The sequence below is a fragment of the Rhinoderma darwinii genome, chromosome 7 (assembly GCF_050947455.1).
Source record: "Rhinoderma darwinii isolate aRhiDar2 chromosome 7, aRhiDar2.hap1, whole genome shotgun sequence".
NCBI classification, from domain to species: domain Eukaryota; kingdom Metazoa; phylum Chordata; class Amphibia; order Anura; family Rhinodermatidae; genus Rhinoderma; species Rhinoderma darwinii.
Window position 1 is genome coordinate 35,937,827 of NC_134693.1, and position 19,741 is coordinate 35,957,567.

Consider the following 19,741-nt stretch of genomic DNA (forward strand, 5'->3'; position numbering starts at 1 on the left):
TTTGTGATGTTGGCCAAAAGAGGCCTGCTCTGTTCATTGTTGGAACACGGCTAGGTGAAATATTACATTTATTATTTTAAGGGGCACTATTTCTGTGTGGGGAGGCACTAAGGAGGTATTATACTTTCCGGGGGGAATAAGGGGCATCAAAATTACCAAAGGGGCACTAAGGGGGAATCATTATTGTGTGGGGAACACTAAGGGGGAATCACTACTCTGTGGGGGTGCAAAAGGGGCATTCATACTGTGATGGGGCACTAAGGGGGCATAATCACTGTGTGGGGGCATGATTACTGTGCACCAAACAGAGGGCACTATGAAAGAGTGTGGGGTAAAAAGGGGCAATATTAGTGTCAGGCCAAAGGTGGGCACTATTACAGTGCGTGGCACTAAGGGAGAATTATTGTAGCATAGGGCAATAGCGGTTTGCCACTGTTATTTTTATGGGCACTATCTGTGTGGCACTATTATTTTAAGAGCACCATCTATGTATAATTAGAATTTTTAGGTTTGACATAATCAGTGACCTATGATTCTTGGCAGACTGTTCTTCATAGCTTCTCAGTGATTTCACACAGGTTTTTTTTGCAGCAGTAGGACACTGTTAAAGCCAGCAGGATTGAGAGTTTCTGTACAGCATTAGGATGTGCTGGTAAAGTGAAGAGCTCTGCAGCCAGGAGAAGTTGTCATGGTGGTCTAGGTTGGATGGAGAGAAAAAGGAATGAGAAAGATACTAATCAGAGAAGACTACATCTGTGAGTCACTGGATATATGTGTATTGTACAGCGTGGTTATACTCTGCAGAGAGCCTGCGTAGCCCTGGCATGAAACCACTATAGTGTGATATTATTGTTTATAGTGGTCTTTATGTTAGTTATATATGGTCACAATGTGGAGATATTTTTTGGTCCTTGTATAGTGGTATGAATGAGTGAGAAAAAGATTTTCAAAAGTATGTTAGGTTATTTCTAAACTTTAAGGGTAAGGACACTCTTGGCAGTCTAGTTTTTTTTTTTGTCTTTTTTTATTGGAATTTAGCAGGAAAGTGTATCCTTGCCTTTATTTCATATGGAGCTGATAAATGTTTTTGCTCGAAGGGAATTCATTCAAAAGCTTGCTTTGTGGCCCAGCTTTTTCTATGACTAAAACCCTTCAGTTAAGTGCACCCCTAGCAGAAATGCTGCAGATTTTCCATAAAGGGGTTTTCAGATGCAAGAACTTTTTATTCTTATCGTTCAGTAGTTTAAAATTAAGCAGGTGGGGCATTACTTGATTTCATATGATCCTATCCGATGATTTTTCTACAGTTATTGTTCACATTGTATGGAATATTACTGTGTCTATGGACCTCATTAGAGGGTAATAAGTATAATGAGCCTTCTAAATTAATTCAGCTGTGGAAAGAATTATATTCACATAGCACTTTTCAATAGAGACAAACGTAATAGTCTTTGCTTAATATTTTTATTCTTCTCTATATTATAATCCACCCATTTCACACGTACATGTAATGAACAGTTTTTCCTTCTTTAGATTGTTATTTGTTTTATAGGAATGAGTATGTAGCAGAAGCTCAACTTTGAATTACGCTGCAACTTCTCTAATTATTCATATAACATAAGGCAATAAAAGCAGGACAAGAAACCAGTGAGAAAAAAAACATGGCTGCTGCACTCAAATTGAAAGACACAGTTCATAAAGTAAGTTTATTTTACTATAAAAGTGAAATAATGAGATTGCATGAAAACATGTATTTGTAGACTGTGATTTCCATTGTTTTTTGTAGCTTTAATGAAGATAAGTTACACTGACAAAGTTTTGTAAATTTTTACATTGAGCTTATAAACCTTTAGGGTATGTTCACACGGGCTATTTTCAGCCATTTTTCGGGCCATAAACGTTCTGAAAAACAGCTGAAAAATCGGAAGCAGAAGGCCTACAAAAATTTGCCCATTGATTTCAATGGGAAATACGGCGTTCTGTTCCGACTGGCCATTTTTTTACGCCTCATTTTCAAAAAACGGCGCGTAAAAGGGTACCCCGTAAAAAGAAGAGCATGCCACTTCTTGAGCCATTTTTGGAGCTGTTTTTAAGTCACTCAATAGAAAAACAGCTCCAAAAACAGCCGTAAAAAACTTGAGTTCTAATAAAAAACTTCCCTTGAAAACAGCTCTGTATTTTCAGCCGTATTTTGTTAATTGTGTGAACATACCCTCAAAGTGACACAAAACCAGTATTTAACTCTATTCGATGTTCAATTGAGAATTAACTATAGGGGCCCAGGGGGCAGTCATTCTCGGTTTGAGAGAGGGTGACTGTAGGGTTCCTCAATGGGAATAATGACAGGAAGAAATGTCTGCCTTAATGATTACCATATAATGGTATCCCACATATCCCTCATGACATGCCATACTGGCACATGACCGTTGCAGGCATTCATGGTAGGGGCATGTCATCGCTACTGCGACGTAAACAGGGACTATCAAGGGACCGCTGGAGCATCGAAGCTGGAATGGTGGGAGACTTAACAGGTGAGTAACCACTGCACAATCCCTTTAACATTAGCCACTTTAAAAATGGCACCCAAAAATAGGATTGATGCATTTAAAGATGCAATAGAGACACAGTTTTATACTACAAAGTAACCATTTATGGGCTTATGCACATGGTTGTACATTTAGTGCCAAGCACAGGATTAGATTCTGTCCTATGAGACCAGACAGGTGTTACTGATCTAACAGGATAGGAATTGAACCTGTTCTTGGCACTAAATATATAGCTCATGAACATGGCCGTAATATGACCACGTGCACAGAACATAACAGTGCCAGACTGAGGCAAATGCAGACTACTAAAAAAGGGACAGCCTAATGCAAAAACAACATATTTTGCGTAGCAAATTATCATAGAGAGCATGCTAAGCCGATCTGATATCTGTAATGTAATATTACTTTGTGATTGTGTTCTAAAATATGTGTTAAAATATTATATATTTTTTTTAAACTGGTCATGTTATATCAAGTCATTCTGGAGTAATAGTGCACAGTATATAAATAAATCTAAAATAGCATATAAAAGCAAAAGGATCAGCTATTATATTTGGTTACATATTATTTCCCCAATAAAATTCGGACAGGGAAAAAAATAATAATTTCATTATATATCAATCTGTGTTATTTTAAAATATAATACATTTTGTTTTCTTCCTCTCAGATGTGACCTGATAGTTATCAATTTGTAATAAATATTTTAACCCATAATGTAAATCTTTATATCTAGAAATATATAAACTGGACGTATTTTTTTTATTTTATTTTTTGTTATTGGATATTAAGGCCCTGGAAAAAAAAATGATCTAATTATTAAAATTGCATCTGAATGCTCTGTAATGCAAATACTGTCTAAGTAATTGATGAGGATTGTTGATTAGGTGAGTGTTTTCAAGCAAGCACATTACTATTAATATCAACAGAAACCATCATACATGCAATATACAGTAAGTTGAAATATTGCTTTATAAATACATTTGTCAAGCTTTTTGTTTGGTGCAGCAGATTTGTGTGATGCATTATATTTTCCCCTCTGCCCAAGATGTGTTTATTTTCTATCCTTGCAGTCATCACTCAGAGAGTACAAGTATGAAATTAATTAACTGTAGATCAATCTGCAGCTTTAACACTGCTACTTGTTTTATTTTCCTTTGTTGAATTTTCATGTGTGAATAATTCAGTTTTTCCACTAAACTAAAAATATAGCGCAATCAAACTGAACAGACAAGCAATTCTGTCTCTATTGTGGGGATGGTACCATTCTCAAGACATAAAATGCTGTTTGCTTTGTTAAAATTTTCTTTTATTTTAGATGGTCTTTTTGAACTAAAGATTCCTTTAAATTATTTAATGTCCCTTTAAAACATCTCATTCCACCGTTTACTATTAATAATTGATGGAAAGACAAGCAGAGAACACAGTATAAAGTTGTACTTTTTGTTCTTATCCAGAGCGACATGACAAAGGACTTTCAAGGCAACAACGATTTACATTATATTAGTAGTGGATAAATTAACTCTATTGTGTATGTTAAATCTAATACAGAAATAGAACACATTTTACATATTTTTTATTTTATATTACACTTTGTTATTCTTCAATAAACATGACAGGACCACCAAAAAGTCACAACGGTGGAATGTTGAATGGATAACATTAGACACCTTTTCCTCATACCTTCCACCAAAAGCAAATTAAAACAAAAACTTTACTTAACTGAAATCCACTTAAAGGGAATGTGTAATGTTTTTCATTTAACCCCTTCCCGACATCCGCCGTATATATACGGCGCTGTCGGAAGGTGCTTCCCGCAAAGCGCCGTATATATACGGCGCAGTGATGGTGCGGGCTCAGGAGCAGAGCCGGCACCATCACCGCGGGGTGACAGCTGTATTATACAGCTGGCACCCTCCTGTAACTGCCAGGACCGGAGCTATTCTCCGATCCGGCAGATTAACCCCTCAGATGCTGCGCTCAATAGAGCGCAGCATCTGATAGGTTTTCACCCGATCGGCAACCCAGTGATGCAATCGCTGGGTTGCTGTGGCAATCGGACGCCAGAAAATGGTGTCCGAGTCGGCCTTGTACGGGAGCCGATGAGGACCCGCCTGCGGCGTGTCCTCATAGGCTTGCTGTCAGTGAATAACTGACAGCGCTAATATACTGCACTACGTATGTAGTGCAGTGTATTAGAGTAGCGATCGGGGCATCAGGCCCTCATGTCCCCTAGTGGGACAAGTAAAAAAAGTAAAAAAAAGTAAATAAAAATGTGGTAAAACAATAAAAACACACACATTTCAAATAAAAATAAAGCTAAACTGACTTTTTTCCCATAGTAAGTCTTTTATTATGGGAAAAACCGTAAAAATAAAAAAAACTATACATAATTGGTATCGCCGCGTCCGTAACGACCCAAACTACAAAACTATTATGTAATTTATCCCGCACGGTGAACGCGGTAAAAAAAAAACATGAAAAACAGCGCCAGAATCTTTGTTTTTAGGTCACGTCTCCTTCCAAAAAATGCTATAAAAAGTGATCAAAAAGTCACATTTACTCCAAAATAGTACCAATAAAAACGGCAATCCGTCCCGCAAAAAATAATCTCTGACACCGTTTCGTGCTCGCAAAAATAATAAAGTTCTGGGTCTTAGAATATGGCGACACAGAAAACAAATGATTTTATAAAAAAAGTGATTTTATTGTGCAAAAGCCGCAATACATAAAAAAAACTATATAAATTTGGTATCGCCGCGTACGTAACGACCCAAACTACAAAACAATTATGTAATTTATCCCGCATGATGAACGCCGTAAAAAAAAACCATGAAAAACAACGCCAGAATCTTTGTTTTTAGGTCACATCTCCTTCCAAAAAATGCTATAAAAAGTGATCAAAAAGTCACATTTACTCCAAAATAGTACTAATAAAAAACGACAATCCGTCCCGCAAAAATAATCCCTGACACCGCTTTGTGCACGCAAAAATAATAAAGTTATGGGTCTTAGAATGTCGACACAGAAAACAAATGATTTTATAAAAAAAGTGATTTTATTGTGCAAAAGCCGCAATACATAAAAAAAAGCTATATAAATTTGGTATCGCCGTAATCGTATCGACCCGCAGAATAAAGCTAACATGTAATTTAGGGCGCACTGTGGGTGCCGATAAAAAAAACAATAAAAAACTATTCCAGAATTGCTTGTTTTTGGTAATTTCCTTTACCAAAAAATGAAATAAAAAGTGATCAAAAAGTCGTATGTGTTCTAAAATGATACCAATAAAATCTACAGCCCGTCTCGCAAAAAACAAGCCCGCACACCGCTCAATCAACTGAAAAACAAAAAAGTTACGGTACTAGTAATGCGGTGATGAAAAACATCTCAATGCGCAGGCCTGAGGGGAACATTCCTTCAGTTTCAGGGCCCCAGGATTTAGGAACTAGGAAAGGGAAGGGACATCCGCTGGAAGCGAGGGTGCCCGTATTATACCAGTGCAAAACTTTCCCAGTAATATTTCCCAAACTACGAAGGAGAAAAAGTCCCCAAAAGGTGCAGTGTAAAGAGTGTTACAAAAGGGGGATAAGAAAGAAAACCGTTTATCAGTGTGACACCGGCCTGCGCATAACTGATCGCTTCACAGAGTAACACACATCTATGGATAATTGTATTATTTACCCCATTATTATACCCTCTTATTATGCCCTGATGTACTCCGCACAGATTACATATGCCACCACATTATAAACGGAAATACCAGCAAAACCCCAAACAGAACTATTACCAAGCAAAATCCATGCTCAAAATGGCGGTCTTTCCCTTCTTAGCTCTACAGTGTGCCCAAATAGCAATTTATGGCCACAAGTAAGGCATCACCATACCCGGGAGAACCCGCTTAACAATTTATGGGGTAAGATTCTCTAGGGGCACAACATCTTGTGCGGTGAATGGGCAGATCAGTGGAGAAATTGCAATTTTCACTTTGCACAATCCACTGCGTATTCATTTCTGAAAAACACCTGTGGAGTCTAAATTCTCACTACATCCCTTGATAAATGCCTTTAGGGGTGTAGTTTCTAAAACGGGGTCACTTTTGTTTGGTACGTCAGTGGTTTTGCAAATGCAACATGGCGTCCGCAAACCATTGCAGCAAAATCTACGCTCCAAAAGATAAATACCGCTCCTTTTCTTCTGAATGCTCCCATATACGTAAACAGCCAATTATAACCACATATGGGGCGTTACTGTACTCGGGAGAAATTACTTTACAAATGTTGGGGTGCTTTTTCTTCTCTATTTCTTGCAAAAATGAAAAATGTGTATCTAAAACGACATCTTGTTTGAAAAAAAAATTTTTTTTCATTTTCATGGCTTAATTCTAATTAATTCAGCAAAAAACCTTTGGGATCAAAATTTTCACTATACCCCTAGATGATTCCTCAGGGGGTGCAGTTTCCCAAATGGAGTCACTTTTGGGGTGTTTCCACTGTACTAGTACTACAGGGGCTCAGCAAATATGACATGACACCGAGAAACCATTCCAAAATCCAAATGGTGCTCCTTCCATTCTGAGCCCTACCGTGTGTCCAAACAGATGTTTGTGACCACATGTGGGGTATTGTTTTACTCGGGAGAAGTTGCTTTACAAATGTTGCAGTGCTTTTTCTCCTTAAGTCCTTGTGGAAATGGAAAAAAAATACCTAAACCTACATTTTCTTTGAAAAAATGTAGAATTTCATTTTCACAGCCTACTTGCAATAATTTCTTCAAAAAACCTGTGGGGTCAAAATGCTCACTATACCCCTAGATAATTTCCTCAAGGGGTATAGTTTCCAAAATGGGGTCACTTGTTGGGGGTTTCCACTGTTTTGTCCCCTCAGGGGCTTTGCAAATGTGACATGGCCTCCGCAAACCATTCCTGCTAAATTTGAGCTCCAAGAGCCAAATGGCGCTCTTTCCCTTCTAAGCCCTGCCGTGTGTCCAAACAGCCGTTTATTACCACATGTGGGGTATTGTTTTACTCGGGAGAAATTGCTCTACAAATGTTGTTGTGCTTTTTCTACTTTAGTTCTCTTGGAAATGAAAAAAAATTAGCTAAACCTACATTTTATTTGAAAAAATGTAGATTTTCATTTTCATGACCTAGTTCCAAAAATTTTTGCAAAAAACCTGTGGGGTCAAAATGCTCACTATACCCCTAGATAATTTCCTCAAGGGGTATAGTTTCCAAAATGGGGTCACTTGTTGGGGGTTTCCACTGTTTTGTCCCCTCAGGGGCTTTGCAAATGCAACATGGCCTCCGCAAACCATTCCTGCTAAATTTGAGCTCCAAGAGCCAAATGGCGCTCTTTCCCTTCTAAGCCCTGCCGTGTGTCCAAACAGCCGTTTATTACCACATGTGGGGTATTGTTTTACTCGGGAGAAATTGCTCTACAAATGTTGTGGTGCTTTTTCTACTTTAGTTCTTTTGGAAATGAAAAAAAATTAGCTAAACCTACATTTTATTTGAAAAAATGTAGATTTTCATTTTCATGGCCTAGTTCCAAAAATTTTTGCAAAAAAACTGGCCGGTCAAAATGCTCACTATACCCCTAGATAAATTCCTCGAGGGGTGTAGTTTCCAAAATGGAGTCACTTTTGGGGGGTTTCCACTGTTTTAGTTCCACTAGACCTGTTCAAAGCGGATATGGAGCCTAAAATATATTCTAATAAAAAGGAGGCCCAAAATCCACTAGGTGTTCCTTTGCTTCGGAGGCCGGTGCTTCAGTCCATTAGCGCACTAGGGCCATATGTGGGATATTTCCTAAAACTGCAGAACCTGGGCAATAAATATTGAGTTGCATTTCTCTGGTAAAACATTCCGTGGTACAAAAAAAATGGATTCAAAATGAATTTCTGGAAAAAAATAATGAACTTTGTAAATTTCACCTCTACTTTGCCTTAATTCCTGCGCAACGTCTAAAGGGTTAAGAAACTTTCTAAATTGCTGCTAAAGTTCTAAGCCTTGTAACGTCCTAGAAAAATAAAATGATGATCAAAATACGATGCCAATATAAAGTAGACATATGGGGGATGTTAGTTAGCAACATTTTTGTGTGGTATAACTGCCTGTCTTACAAGCAGATACATTTAAATTGAGAAAAATGCAAATTTTTGCAATTTTTCGCTAAATTTTGGTGTTTTTCACAATTAAATACTGAATGTATCGGGCAAATTTTGCCAGTAACATAAAGTCCAATGTGTCACGAGAAAACAATCTCAGAATCGCTTGGATAGGTAAAAGCATTCCGGAGTTATTACCACATAAAGTGAAACATGTCAGATTTGAAAAATGAGGCTCTGTCAGGAAGGTCAAAAGTGGCCAAAGAGGGAAGGGGTTAAGTGTCAGTAATTAGATGTAATCAAACAGAAGATAAATAATCAAGCAGATTTACAACTGTGTCTGGATCCTAGAATGTATTGAAAAATTTGCCCAATTTTGGAGCAAATTGGCTCAATTTGGCACATTTTGATGTTTGCACCTTACTAGCCACTTTTTAAAAGTGTCCCAAAAATGGGGCATAGCTTAGCGGGAAGGGGGCATAGCTTCCCTGAAAGGGACGTGGGTTAAAATATGTCAAATTGCACAAAAAACTGGCACAAAATTCTGACCCAAAATAAGCCAAATCAAAGGTAGTATAAGGAAGAGAAAATTGTTTTAACTGGTCATGCAAGAGGCACCAAAATGATCATACAGCATGTACCACTGTGATAAATTGGGCGCTTGCCTGGTCTAAATTTACGCTGTCTAACTACTAGATAGCATTAGTAAATGTGGAACAATTTGTTTATTATCATTTTTTAATCTTTTAGTGATTTATTTTTTACTTTTAAAAACTCCCCTGGGGTGACCAAATTGGAGGCGCACACTTTGTTTCTGCATTGTCTGCGTAGACAGTGCAGCAGTGTGTGTGTGTGTGTGTGTGTGTGTATGTGTATGTGTATGTGTGTGTGTGAAGCAATATAACCCCAGCACACACAAAGGTACACAAGAGATCCAGATGCAAACTAAATTTAAGTTTTATTGCAACAAAAATGGTGGTATCGAAGTAGTAAGCGACTTGATAGGACGTTTCGGCCGACCCACGGCCTTTGTCACTGTCGCTGATTATAGATGTCACTGGTATGGGATGTCCGCCCGATCTGCCCTGCGACAGTGACAAAGGCCGTGGGTCGGCCGGAACGTCCTATCAAGTCGCTTACTACTTCGATACCACCATTTTTGTTGCAATAAGACTTAAATTTAGTTTGCATCTGGATCTCTTGTGTACCTTTGTGTGTGTTGGGGTTATATCTCTTCATATTGTGGGATCCTCGTTCCTACCCTACTAGCACCACACCAACAAATTGAGGAGTGCATCCCAATATTTATTCTTGATTATGTGTGTGTGTGGACATGCGTACGTGCGTGTGCTTCATGGCGGCCTCAATGAATAGAAGTTTATGGTCATATGATGTTCTCAAATCAAAGGAAAGCTGTAAATCATTGCTTGAATTTGATGTCCATATAAAATAATATGAAACCCACTGGATCTATGTAGGAGGACCAGGTACATAATGTAAACATTGTACAAATAACTTAGTTGGGATGAGTCTTAAAAGAAATCTAGCTGATCCCATAGATATATTTCATGTAACTCCCTGCAGTTAATGAGGGTGAGGCTATATTAATGGAGATTATGAAAGAGAATAGAAAGTCTCACTTGTTTTGCATTATATATATATATACATACACACGCACAAACAAATACATCTGATATAGGTGTATAAATCCACATCTGCGTGTGTTCTGTGAGAAATCTGTGTATTTGTGTCTAAAGTGAATTATATAAGCATGTATATACATAGAACTCACATATGCAGGGAACATTACTGGCAGCCGGTGCACTTTGCAGTCTCAACATTACCACTGAGCATGTGCAGGGTTTAAACAGAGCAGAACAGAGTCAGTAGTTATATACAGTGCCTCACTTATAACAGTAATCTCCTGACACTAGGAAATCTTGTCCACGACCGTTTCGGTTTTGTGGATTGCAAAACACATATTCTAATGGCTTTTGTGTACTGTCCGTTTTGTTTGAGGACCGATACACTGGAAAGGGTGATATGGACCGCAAATACGGACAAGAATATGACATGTTCTATAATTTTGCGTAACAGACACACGGATTCGCAAAAAAAAAAAAAAGATGTGTGCATGGCCTTACAGAAATTAATACTTCAGTATACTATTTGCAATAAAAACCCGGATAGGTCACTGAAGAAAACAAGGGTTGTGTGTATGAACTCTAATCCTGATGTCTACAAAAACATTAAGATTACAAGGCCATGAATTATAAATTACTAAATATATGAAAGCCTCTGCTGCTGGCCACATGTCCTCTTTAACCAGGGCATTATATTTTAATGACAGATCCAATTTTATGTACTTTGTATCTTACTGTATAGCTTATTCAGAGAATATCGAGTGAGATATACTTCTAAAATCTAATTGACCATAAATAAAGAGCGGCACCACTAGAATGAAAAAAGGGGTGCAATACAAGGGTCAAAAGAGAACATGGTATACAAAAAAAAGCGACAACTCAAGAAAATTAGGTTATTAGGTTTGCCAGAAAATAGTATGTAATCATTTAATGTCTGTAAATACTATATAAAGAACACTAGTCCCACCAGCCCATAACCCCTGAGGTGATGTTGGTCTGACCGGACTCATTTTCTCTCTCACTCCATCTTATGCATAGCTATATTTTGCTCTGGCTCCTTGCCTGCCATGTGGGCACACGGGTTATATGCTCACCTTGCATTATGTCTCATTTGCACTTATGCATTTTTTCTTTTGTTAAAGAAAAGTATTTTGTGGTATTTTGATTTATCATCTATATTGGTTTTGTGTGCACTTAGCACTTTATACTTCATATGTGATATTCATTACGGTGTTTAGGAGGGAGCCTTGTATTGGAGATTTCATATATTCTGACTGGTGTAGCTTTATTATGAGGGACCTCATCACTAGAGGGTCACATTATTGTTTGTGCCCCGCTCTGAATACTATCTATTTTAATTGTGTTGTTATATTTGTATGTGTCCATTGTGGGTGTACGTGTCCGAGCATATTTTTTGTGTATTATAATAAAGCCATTGTGTTTTTTCCATTTTTTATTTTTGTCGGTGTGCATACTTTCTTTTCTTGAGTTGTCACTTTTTTGTATACCATACATCTAAAACCTAACTTTTATTATAAAGAAAATAAAGGATAAAAGAAACCACCACGTGTTAAAAAACAGACACCGTGTGTAAACCACTCTAATATTTCGGTTGTGGAATAGACGGAATTTTTTCAAGAGGCTCTTAATGTTTCAATTTGGAGACAACATTTGACCCATATATGGACCCAGCTGCAGTTTTGTGGGAAACAGTGTCTCTAATCCTTGTAATGGAAGGGCATATCACAGACCCTTTTATTTTAGAAGTATATCTCATATTCTGTGAATTGCTAATTGATTTTGAGCAAAGAGTTTAGGAATAGCGCAGTATAACTAAAATTACTTTATAGCTTAGAACAGCGATTTCCACATGTGGCCCATGTGTTGGCCCTGATGGTATTCAGTCCAATTTTAGCCCTACATATGTATGTCTATGTTTTCTCCCTTCATCTTGCAATATTGAAATCAAGGGGCACATTTGCGGCCCCCGTATTTGTCAGGTTTATCCATACTGCCCTAGAACATGCACAAAGAATGTTAATTATAAAAAAAAATACGTAGGCAAATTTTAATAGACCTTAAGGTTACGTACCAATTATGTCAAAAGGTTGAGTTACAGCCATTAACTGTAGTGAAATATCATATCAACAGACATAAACAAGAAGCATTATAGTATATAATTGCATAGCTATATAATATATTATGCTGCATATCAAGAAGACTCTACTCTGTGTTAAGGAGGGCTAACTGGAAACATCAGGACAAATGAGTGGTCTAAACTAATGACATAAGGGAATGAGAAATAACTGATGTGAGTTAGAATAATAGAATGCCATTAATCAACATAAGATAATGGTAAACTAATTGGCTAATGGACAACTTGAGGAATATGACTTAGCTTTGAAAATGTAAAGTGGTGCATATCTGTACTACAAAAGCCTATGGTAATGAAATCTATTCATGGTCTTTATAGTTTAAAGGAGAAAAAAAGCAGTAAAAATCAAATAGGCCCATTGTAATTTTTCACAGTCTTGCAGTATATTTTTTTGGCATGCTGTTTGCTGAGCAGTCTATTTAGCCACTGAGGCTCTTGCCCACAAGGAAAATGGCAGGTCTTTGCACTGTTGCAGAGCTCTAGAGTTGTCATTCAATACATTTACTTGGAGCGTGCATTCATATCAACATTTCTAGAAAACCCCTGCCAGGGGTGTATTTTTAAGAATTTTTATTAAAAGGGATATTCTCATCTCAAACATTTATAGCATATGCCATAAATGTCAGATTAATGCAGGTCCCAACTATAGAATGTGGGCTATCTGACACCCATCCTACCTTGTCCTGCTGTCGCTGCTCTCCGGCCACTAAGTTACCAGGACTAGGGAAACAGCAGTGCTCGCTGAGTTTTGCGCTTTCTGTAACTCGAATAGAAGTAATCTGAGTAACGGAAACAGAGTAGCAGAGAGAAGTAGAAATGCGACACTTACCCGTCTAGTAGAAAATTCTTTATTTAGTTACAGAAACAGAGTAGCACAGCGAGCTTTGCGTTTTCCGCAGCTCCTGAGTTACAGAAACAGCATAGCTCGCTGTGGTACGATGATTCCATGATTTCCGTTACTTCTCGGCGAGTTACGTAAATTGCGTAACTCAGCAAGCTCAGATGTTTTTATTGTGCAACTAATTGGCTGGAGACAAGCAACAGCATGACAAGGTAGGACAGGGTGCTCCAGTCTAGAAACCTCTGGGAACCACATCGATTGGACATTTATGCCATACCCTATGGATATATCATAAATGCCTGAGATGAGAATACTCCTTTAACCTTTTAATATTGCAGCGGGGTAGGGGCCGAGGGGCTTAAGGGGGACTTTTTTGTCACCCTGACAGAATTTTTCTTAAAGATTTAAAAAGCAGTCTCGGCACAAACATTTATGGCATATTGCTAGGACAAGCCATCAATGACCGATTGGTGGAGGTCCAGCCATCATGACCTGTACCAATCTCTAGAACAAAGGAGCAGTGGTGTTAGGAAAGCCCTGTGCCGCTTTTTGTTCTCTGAGCTCTGCTCTGCTTTTTCCAGGGCACACCTGGTCCATTAGCGTCAATGGCCGACCATGTGGCTCTGCATGGTGTGATATTATATAATGGGAGGTGGAGCAGATACTGTAGGAGAGCAGATACTATGGAAGAGGTGGACCCTCCCACAGCTACCTTACGCCTGCTCAAGGGCCTACATCGGGCCTGATAGAATGCAACTACTCTTGATTTGTGCTCTACATTCATGTGAAAGAAGAAGCGATTATAAGTGGAATAATAAATGCCGCAGTTTATTTACATCTTCATGTTTAAAAAAAAACAAAAACCCAGTCTTTCTATTCTGGGTTGCAAACCCCAACAAAATAATAGGAGGCCTATTTTAGTCTTTATTCTGGGGTCTCCTCTTTTCTATGTACATCATTATGGGTAGTTAACACATGTATTAAGTTGTTTTTCTACACAAGCACTGCAATGTAAGCAAATGAGTGACAGAGAGAGAGAGAGAGAGAGAGAGAGAGAGAGAGAGAGAGTAACTGGCTGAATTGTTAAACTACCGTTTTCCCCTTCAAGGAATGAAGAGTGGACAAGCACCAGCTATCCCTGGGATGGGAATATGTATTGGCATGAAGAAATTTTAATTTTTGAATTAGGGATTTCTCTGTTCTAAAAAAAAAGTATACCTCTTACTTACAGTGCCATATTTAGACCTGCAAGGTCCACTAATGTATTAAAAGAATAATCTTCATAATTTAAGAAAACTGATCTAATCACTCATAAATTCATAAATCTATACTCTGTTGGTTATAAGTAGCGAATAGCGATGATAGAATAGAATTACCAAGTTCACGATTCACTACAAATGATTAGTGAATTCAAACTGTATCCACGACAAATACATAAAAAATAGAAATCTATATATATACACTACCGTTCAAAAGTTTGGGGTCACCCAGACAGTTTTGTGTTTTCCATGAAAACTCACACTTATATTTATCAAATGAGTTGCAAAATGACTAGAAAATATAGTCAAGACATTGACAAGGTTAGAAATAATGATTTTTATTTGAAATAATAATTTTCTCCTTCAAACATTGCTTTTGTCAAAGAATGCTCCATTTGCAGCAATTACAGCCAAGCTGCTCCCACAACAGCTCTATGGGGTTGAGATCTGCGCTGGCCACTCCATTACAGATAGAATACCAGCTGCCTGCTTCTTCCCTAAATAGTTCTTGCATAATTTGGAGGTGTGCTTTGGGTCATTGTCCTGTTGTTGGATGAAATTGGCTCCAATCAAGCGCTGTCCACAAGGTATGGCATGGCGTTGCAAAATGGAGTAATAGCCTTCCTTATTCAACATCCCTTTTACCTTGTACAAATCTCCGACTTTACCAGCACCAAAGCAACCCCAGACCATCACATTACCTCCACCATGCTTGACAGATGGCGTCAGGCACTCTTCCAGCATCTTTTCAGTTGTTCTGCGTCTCACAAATGTTCTTCTGTGTGATCCAAACACCTCAAACTTCGATTCGTCTGTCCATAACACTTTTTTCCAATCTTCCTCTGTCCAATGTCTGTGTGCTTTTGCCCATATTAATCTTTTCCTTTTATTAGCCAGTCTCAGATATGGCTTTTTCTTTGCCACTCTGCCCTGAAGGCCAGCATCCCGGAGTCGCCTCTTCACTGTAGACGTTGACACTGGTGTTTTGCGGGTACTATTTAATGAAGCTGCCAGTTGAGGACCTGTGAGGCATCTATTTCTCAAACTAGAGACTCTAATGTACTTGTCTTGTTGCTCAGTTGTGCAGCGGGGCCTCCCACTTCTCTTTCTACTCTGGTTAGAGCCTGTTTGTGCTGTTCTCTGAAGGGAGTAGTACACACCGTTGTAGGAAATCTTCAGTTTCTTGGCAATTTCTCGCATGGAATAGCCTTCATTTCTAAGAACAAGAATAGACTGTCGAGTTTCACATGAAAGCTCTCTTTTTCTAGCCATTTGGAGAGTTTAATCGAACCCACAAATGTAATGCTCCAGATTCTCAACTAGCTCAAAGGAAGGTCAGTTTTATAGCTCCTCTAAACAGCAAAACTGTTTAGAGCGGTGCTAACATAATTGCACAAGGGTTTTCAAGTGTTTTCTAATCATCCATTAGCCTTCTAACACAGTTAGCAAACACAATGTACCATTAGAACACTGGAGTGATGGTTGCTGGAAATGGGCCTCTATACACCTATGTAGATATTGCATTAAAAACCAGACGTTTGCAGCTAGAATAGTCATTTACCACATTAACAATGTATAGAGTGTATTTCTGATTAATTTAATGTTATCTTCATTGAAAAAAACTGTGCTTTTCTTTCAAAAATAAGGAAATGTCTAAGTGACCCTAAACTTTTGAACGGTAGTGTATATATATATATATATATATATATATATATATATATATCTATATCTATCTATCTATCTATCTATCTATCTATCTATCTAGATATATATATATATATATATATATATATAGATATATATATATCTATATATATCTATATATATATATATATATATATATATATATATATAGATATATATATATATATATATATATATATATAGATATTTATATATATATATATATCTTTGTTTTTTAAATTCTTGTTTAGTATTTTTAAGATGTTCTCAGTAAATATTGTCTTTTATTCAGACACAGTTTTTGTAATTGCTTAAATGAAAGTTTTAAATTCTACACGCTGTGCTTCTGTATGACACTACACTAGACAGCTAAATGTTTGCTCTTCTTCCTTCTGATTGCATATTTGTTTGTTTTTCTTTTACATTTAAATATATATCCTATTTTGCAGACACTGTATGATGGAACACTATGAATGGGAAATGTACATCAAGGCCATTACATGCCGTTAGCTGCATGGAAAAGCATTGCTGTTCAAAAATGATGAAAAGCAAAAATGTCTATTATCTTCTTGCCTCCTACAGCTTGGGAAATCTGGCTTTGCTGTTCATTTTGTTTTATTGTTTCTTATAAAACAACTCATAATTGGAGAAGAAAAATAAAACAAGGTTAGTTAGAATGCTACATACCTTTCCTATTATGTCTGCAATTTTTGGAATGGGCTTTCCTTTTTGATGTCTGAAAGTTGGTGGGCTTTGTCCATCCCAGTCTTGAAGCTCCTCAATGCTCTTAAGGTAGAGGAGTGCCTTCAGACCTGTGCAGTAGTCATCAATCACAGTGAAGTCTTGATTCTGTATAGCACTGCAAACCTAAAGAAAAATCAAGAGAGAAGATATTAATTGATTGACTTAGCATTTTTTTTCCCCTATTTAGGCACACAATATTAAAGAAACACTAGCCTAGAAATGAATGAGAAATGTAAGCACACAAAGAAAATAGTTGCCTTCTGGTGAGTCTACAGGGGCTTTATCAAACAGTTTTGTACCAACGTACCAAAAAGTAGGCCTTTCACACATCGGTTTGGGAATGGGTGAGGCTTAAAGGATATAGAAACCTTTGAAGATTTTTGTATCTTTTCACTAAAACAATGTATTATATTGTTTAGTGCAACTTTTTAATTGTTTTTTTATTAAAATGTTTTAACACTTTTTGAGATACAGCTTCTATGAGGGCACAGTAGCCTAAGCCCAGTCCCATTTCAGAAAACTTTAGCAAGGAGGTAAATCAATGGAAGATAAAATAGATGCCTCCAGAAAAAAAGTTTTTTGTTTTTTTATCACTTTTGATTGCAAAACAGACAAAAATTGGCGGAACTAGGACCTTGGGTCTCCTGTTCTAGTGATAAGTGGGGGTTCAAGTCCCCCTTTCTTTCTTAACTGTACAACAGCATTAAACTGGAGTTTATATGGTATGGCTATTGGGCATGCTGCCACTCTATTCAAAGTATATAGTAATGACAGAAACAACTAGCACTCTGCTAGTGAACGATAGACTCCAGTGATTATACATTTATCATTTCTCCTATGGAAGTGATAAAGGTATTCAGAGGTGAAACCCCTTTAAGATAATAAGGTCCAGTCTAATGCTTTGGTACACTTATTTACAGTATTCCTTTAGAATTGTTTTTTTATTGCCTTTCAAATTTTGTTTCAAAGAATGTTGTTCTACATGTGCGGGATCATGCACACAGCAATGCAATGACACTGAGTCTGTTGAGTGTCACTCACAGTGGCTATGGGTCCATGTTAGGTACTTTGCGTGCAATCATATGGCGACACTATATTCTACCCTAAAAGTTTTGGTGCAATAAATTCTTATGGAATCATAAAAAAAAATACTGCGTGGCAAACTTAGAGGTAGCATTGCGAATATTAGATGTATGGTTTTTATACAGAAGAAACAAAAACTGTTTTTTGGGGGAATGTGACACATGATATATTATCACTGACTCCTGGATTCCTGAGTGGCATTTTAATGTCTCTGCAGCATTTTGAAGCCAGTATGAACACATGAAGCCGGTATGAACACATGAAGCCGGTATGAACACATGAAGCCGATATGAACACATGAAGCCGGTATGAAAACATGAAGCCGGTATGAAAACATGAAGCCGGTATGAACACATGAAGCCGGTATGAACACAGGAAGCCGGTATGAACACAGGAAGCCGGTGTGAACACATGAAGCCAGTGTGAACACATGAAGCCGGTGCGAACACATGAAGCCTGTATGTCTTAAATGATTGCATTGTAATTAAGTGGATTTCTCCAGAACGGACTGTGGCTCATTACACAGTGATCGCTTGCTTACAGTGAATGTCAATAATCAGTTCAGGTTTGACAGGTCCATTTTTTCTCTTGTATAATGTATTTAATCACCCCAATCTCAAATAAAGGCTTCTCATTAGGTTTAGACCACTGTGGCTTCTAAATTTTGTTTATACTTAAAAGTATTACTGCGAACTAGTGAGAATCCATTTAAACATATGCACCAAATATATGGCTGAATAGTGGGCTTCAAAAAATTCTAATCACTACTTTTCTTTTCTAATATGGAGTTAAAAAATGTGATTGTTTGCCATATTGTTTGGGGACATTATACTGAGCAATTACAAGAGCTGCAGGTCCAAGGGGGGAAGGCGCTGTGTAGCACTATATACAAGGGGGATTGCTGCATAGCACTATATAGAAGCGGGGAGCGCTGTGTATCACTATATCTAAGGGGGATTGCTGTGTGGCACTATATACAAGGGGGGGCTATGTGGCACTATATACAAGAGGGGGAGGGCTGTGTGATGCTATTTACAGCGTTCTGTGTGTAGCGCTATCTACAGGGGGCATTGTGGCGCTATTTAAAGAGGGGGAGGGCTGTGTAGCGCTATTTACAGGTGTCTGTGTGTGGCCCTATCAACAGGGGGCAGTGCGTGGTTCTATCTACAGGGGTCTGTGTGTGAAGCTATCTACAAGGGGCTGTGTGTGCAGCGCAATCTACAGGGGGATGTGTGTGTGACGCTATCTACAGGGGCTGTGTGTGGCGCTATGTTCAGGGGGCTGTGTGTGGCGCTATCTACAGGGGCTGTGTGTATGTGGTGCTTTATTTTACAGTGTTTGACACAATTATAGTCAGGGGCGCAGTCTATGGTGCTATAATATTTAGGGGCACAGCGTTTGGTACTATTTAATTCAGGGGCGCAGTGTTTGGTGCTATTATATTTAGGGGCACAGTGTGTAGCACCATGATAATTTTATCTTTGTTTATAGGTGTGGAAATGTTGGAAAAGTGAGGAGCCAAAGACATCTGAGTGCCAAATTGTGCAGAAATTGGTCATTGCTGGGAGGAGTCGTCATGAAATCTTGACTGGATGGAGTAGAAAAGAGGAAAAAAACGACGTCGTCACCTGTGAGTCACTAGATTTATAGAGAATCTGTCATCTCTCCCGACATGTTTATTA

General features: G+C 38.0%; 1 protein-coding gene and 1 long non-coding RNA gene across 2 annotated transcripts in view; one reads left to right on the forward strand and one right to left on the reverse strand.

Moving 5' to 3' along the window:
- The window catches only part of DPYD (dihydropyrimidine dehydrogenase), a 751,325-nt gene that overhangs the window by 52,791 nt on the left and 678,793 nt on the right, over positions 1–19,741 (reverse strand). Inside the window, exon 20 of the mRNA XM_075833172.1 lies at positions 16,920–17,099. Coding sequence (XP_075689287.1) covers positions 16,920–17,099 — 180 coding nt within the window. The remainder of the gene's footprint in view (positions 1–16,919; positions 17,100–19,741) is intronic.
- LOC142657794 (uncharacterized) lies at positions 603–18,690 on the forward strand. The gene is made up of 5 exons (XR_012849980.1): positions 603–755; positions 1,553–1,700; positions 16,682–16,898; positions 17,164–17,239; positions 18,277–18,690. It is a non-coding gene; the product is annotated as an uncharacterized LOC142657794 (long non-coding RNA).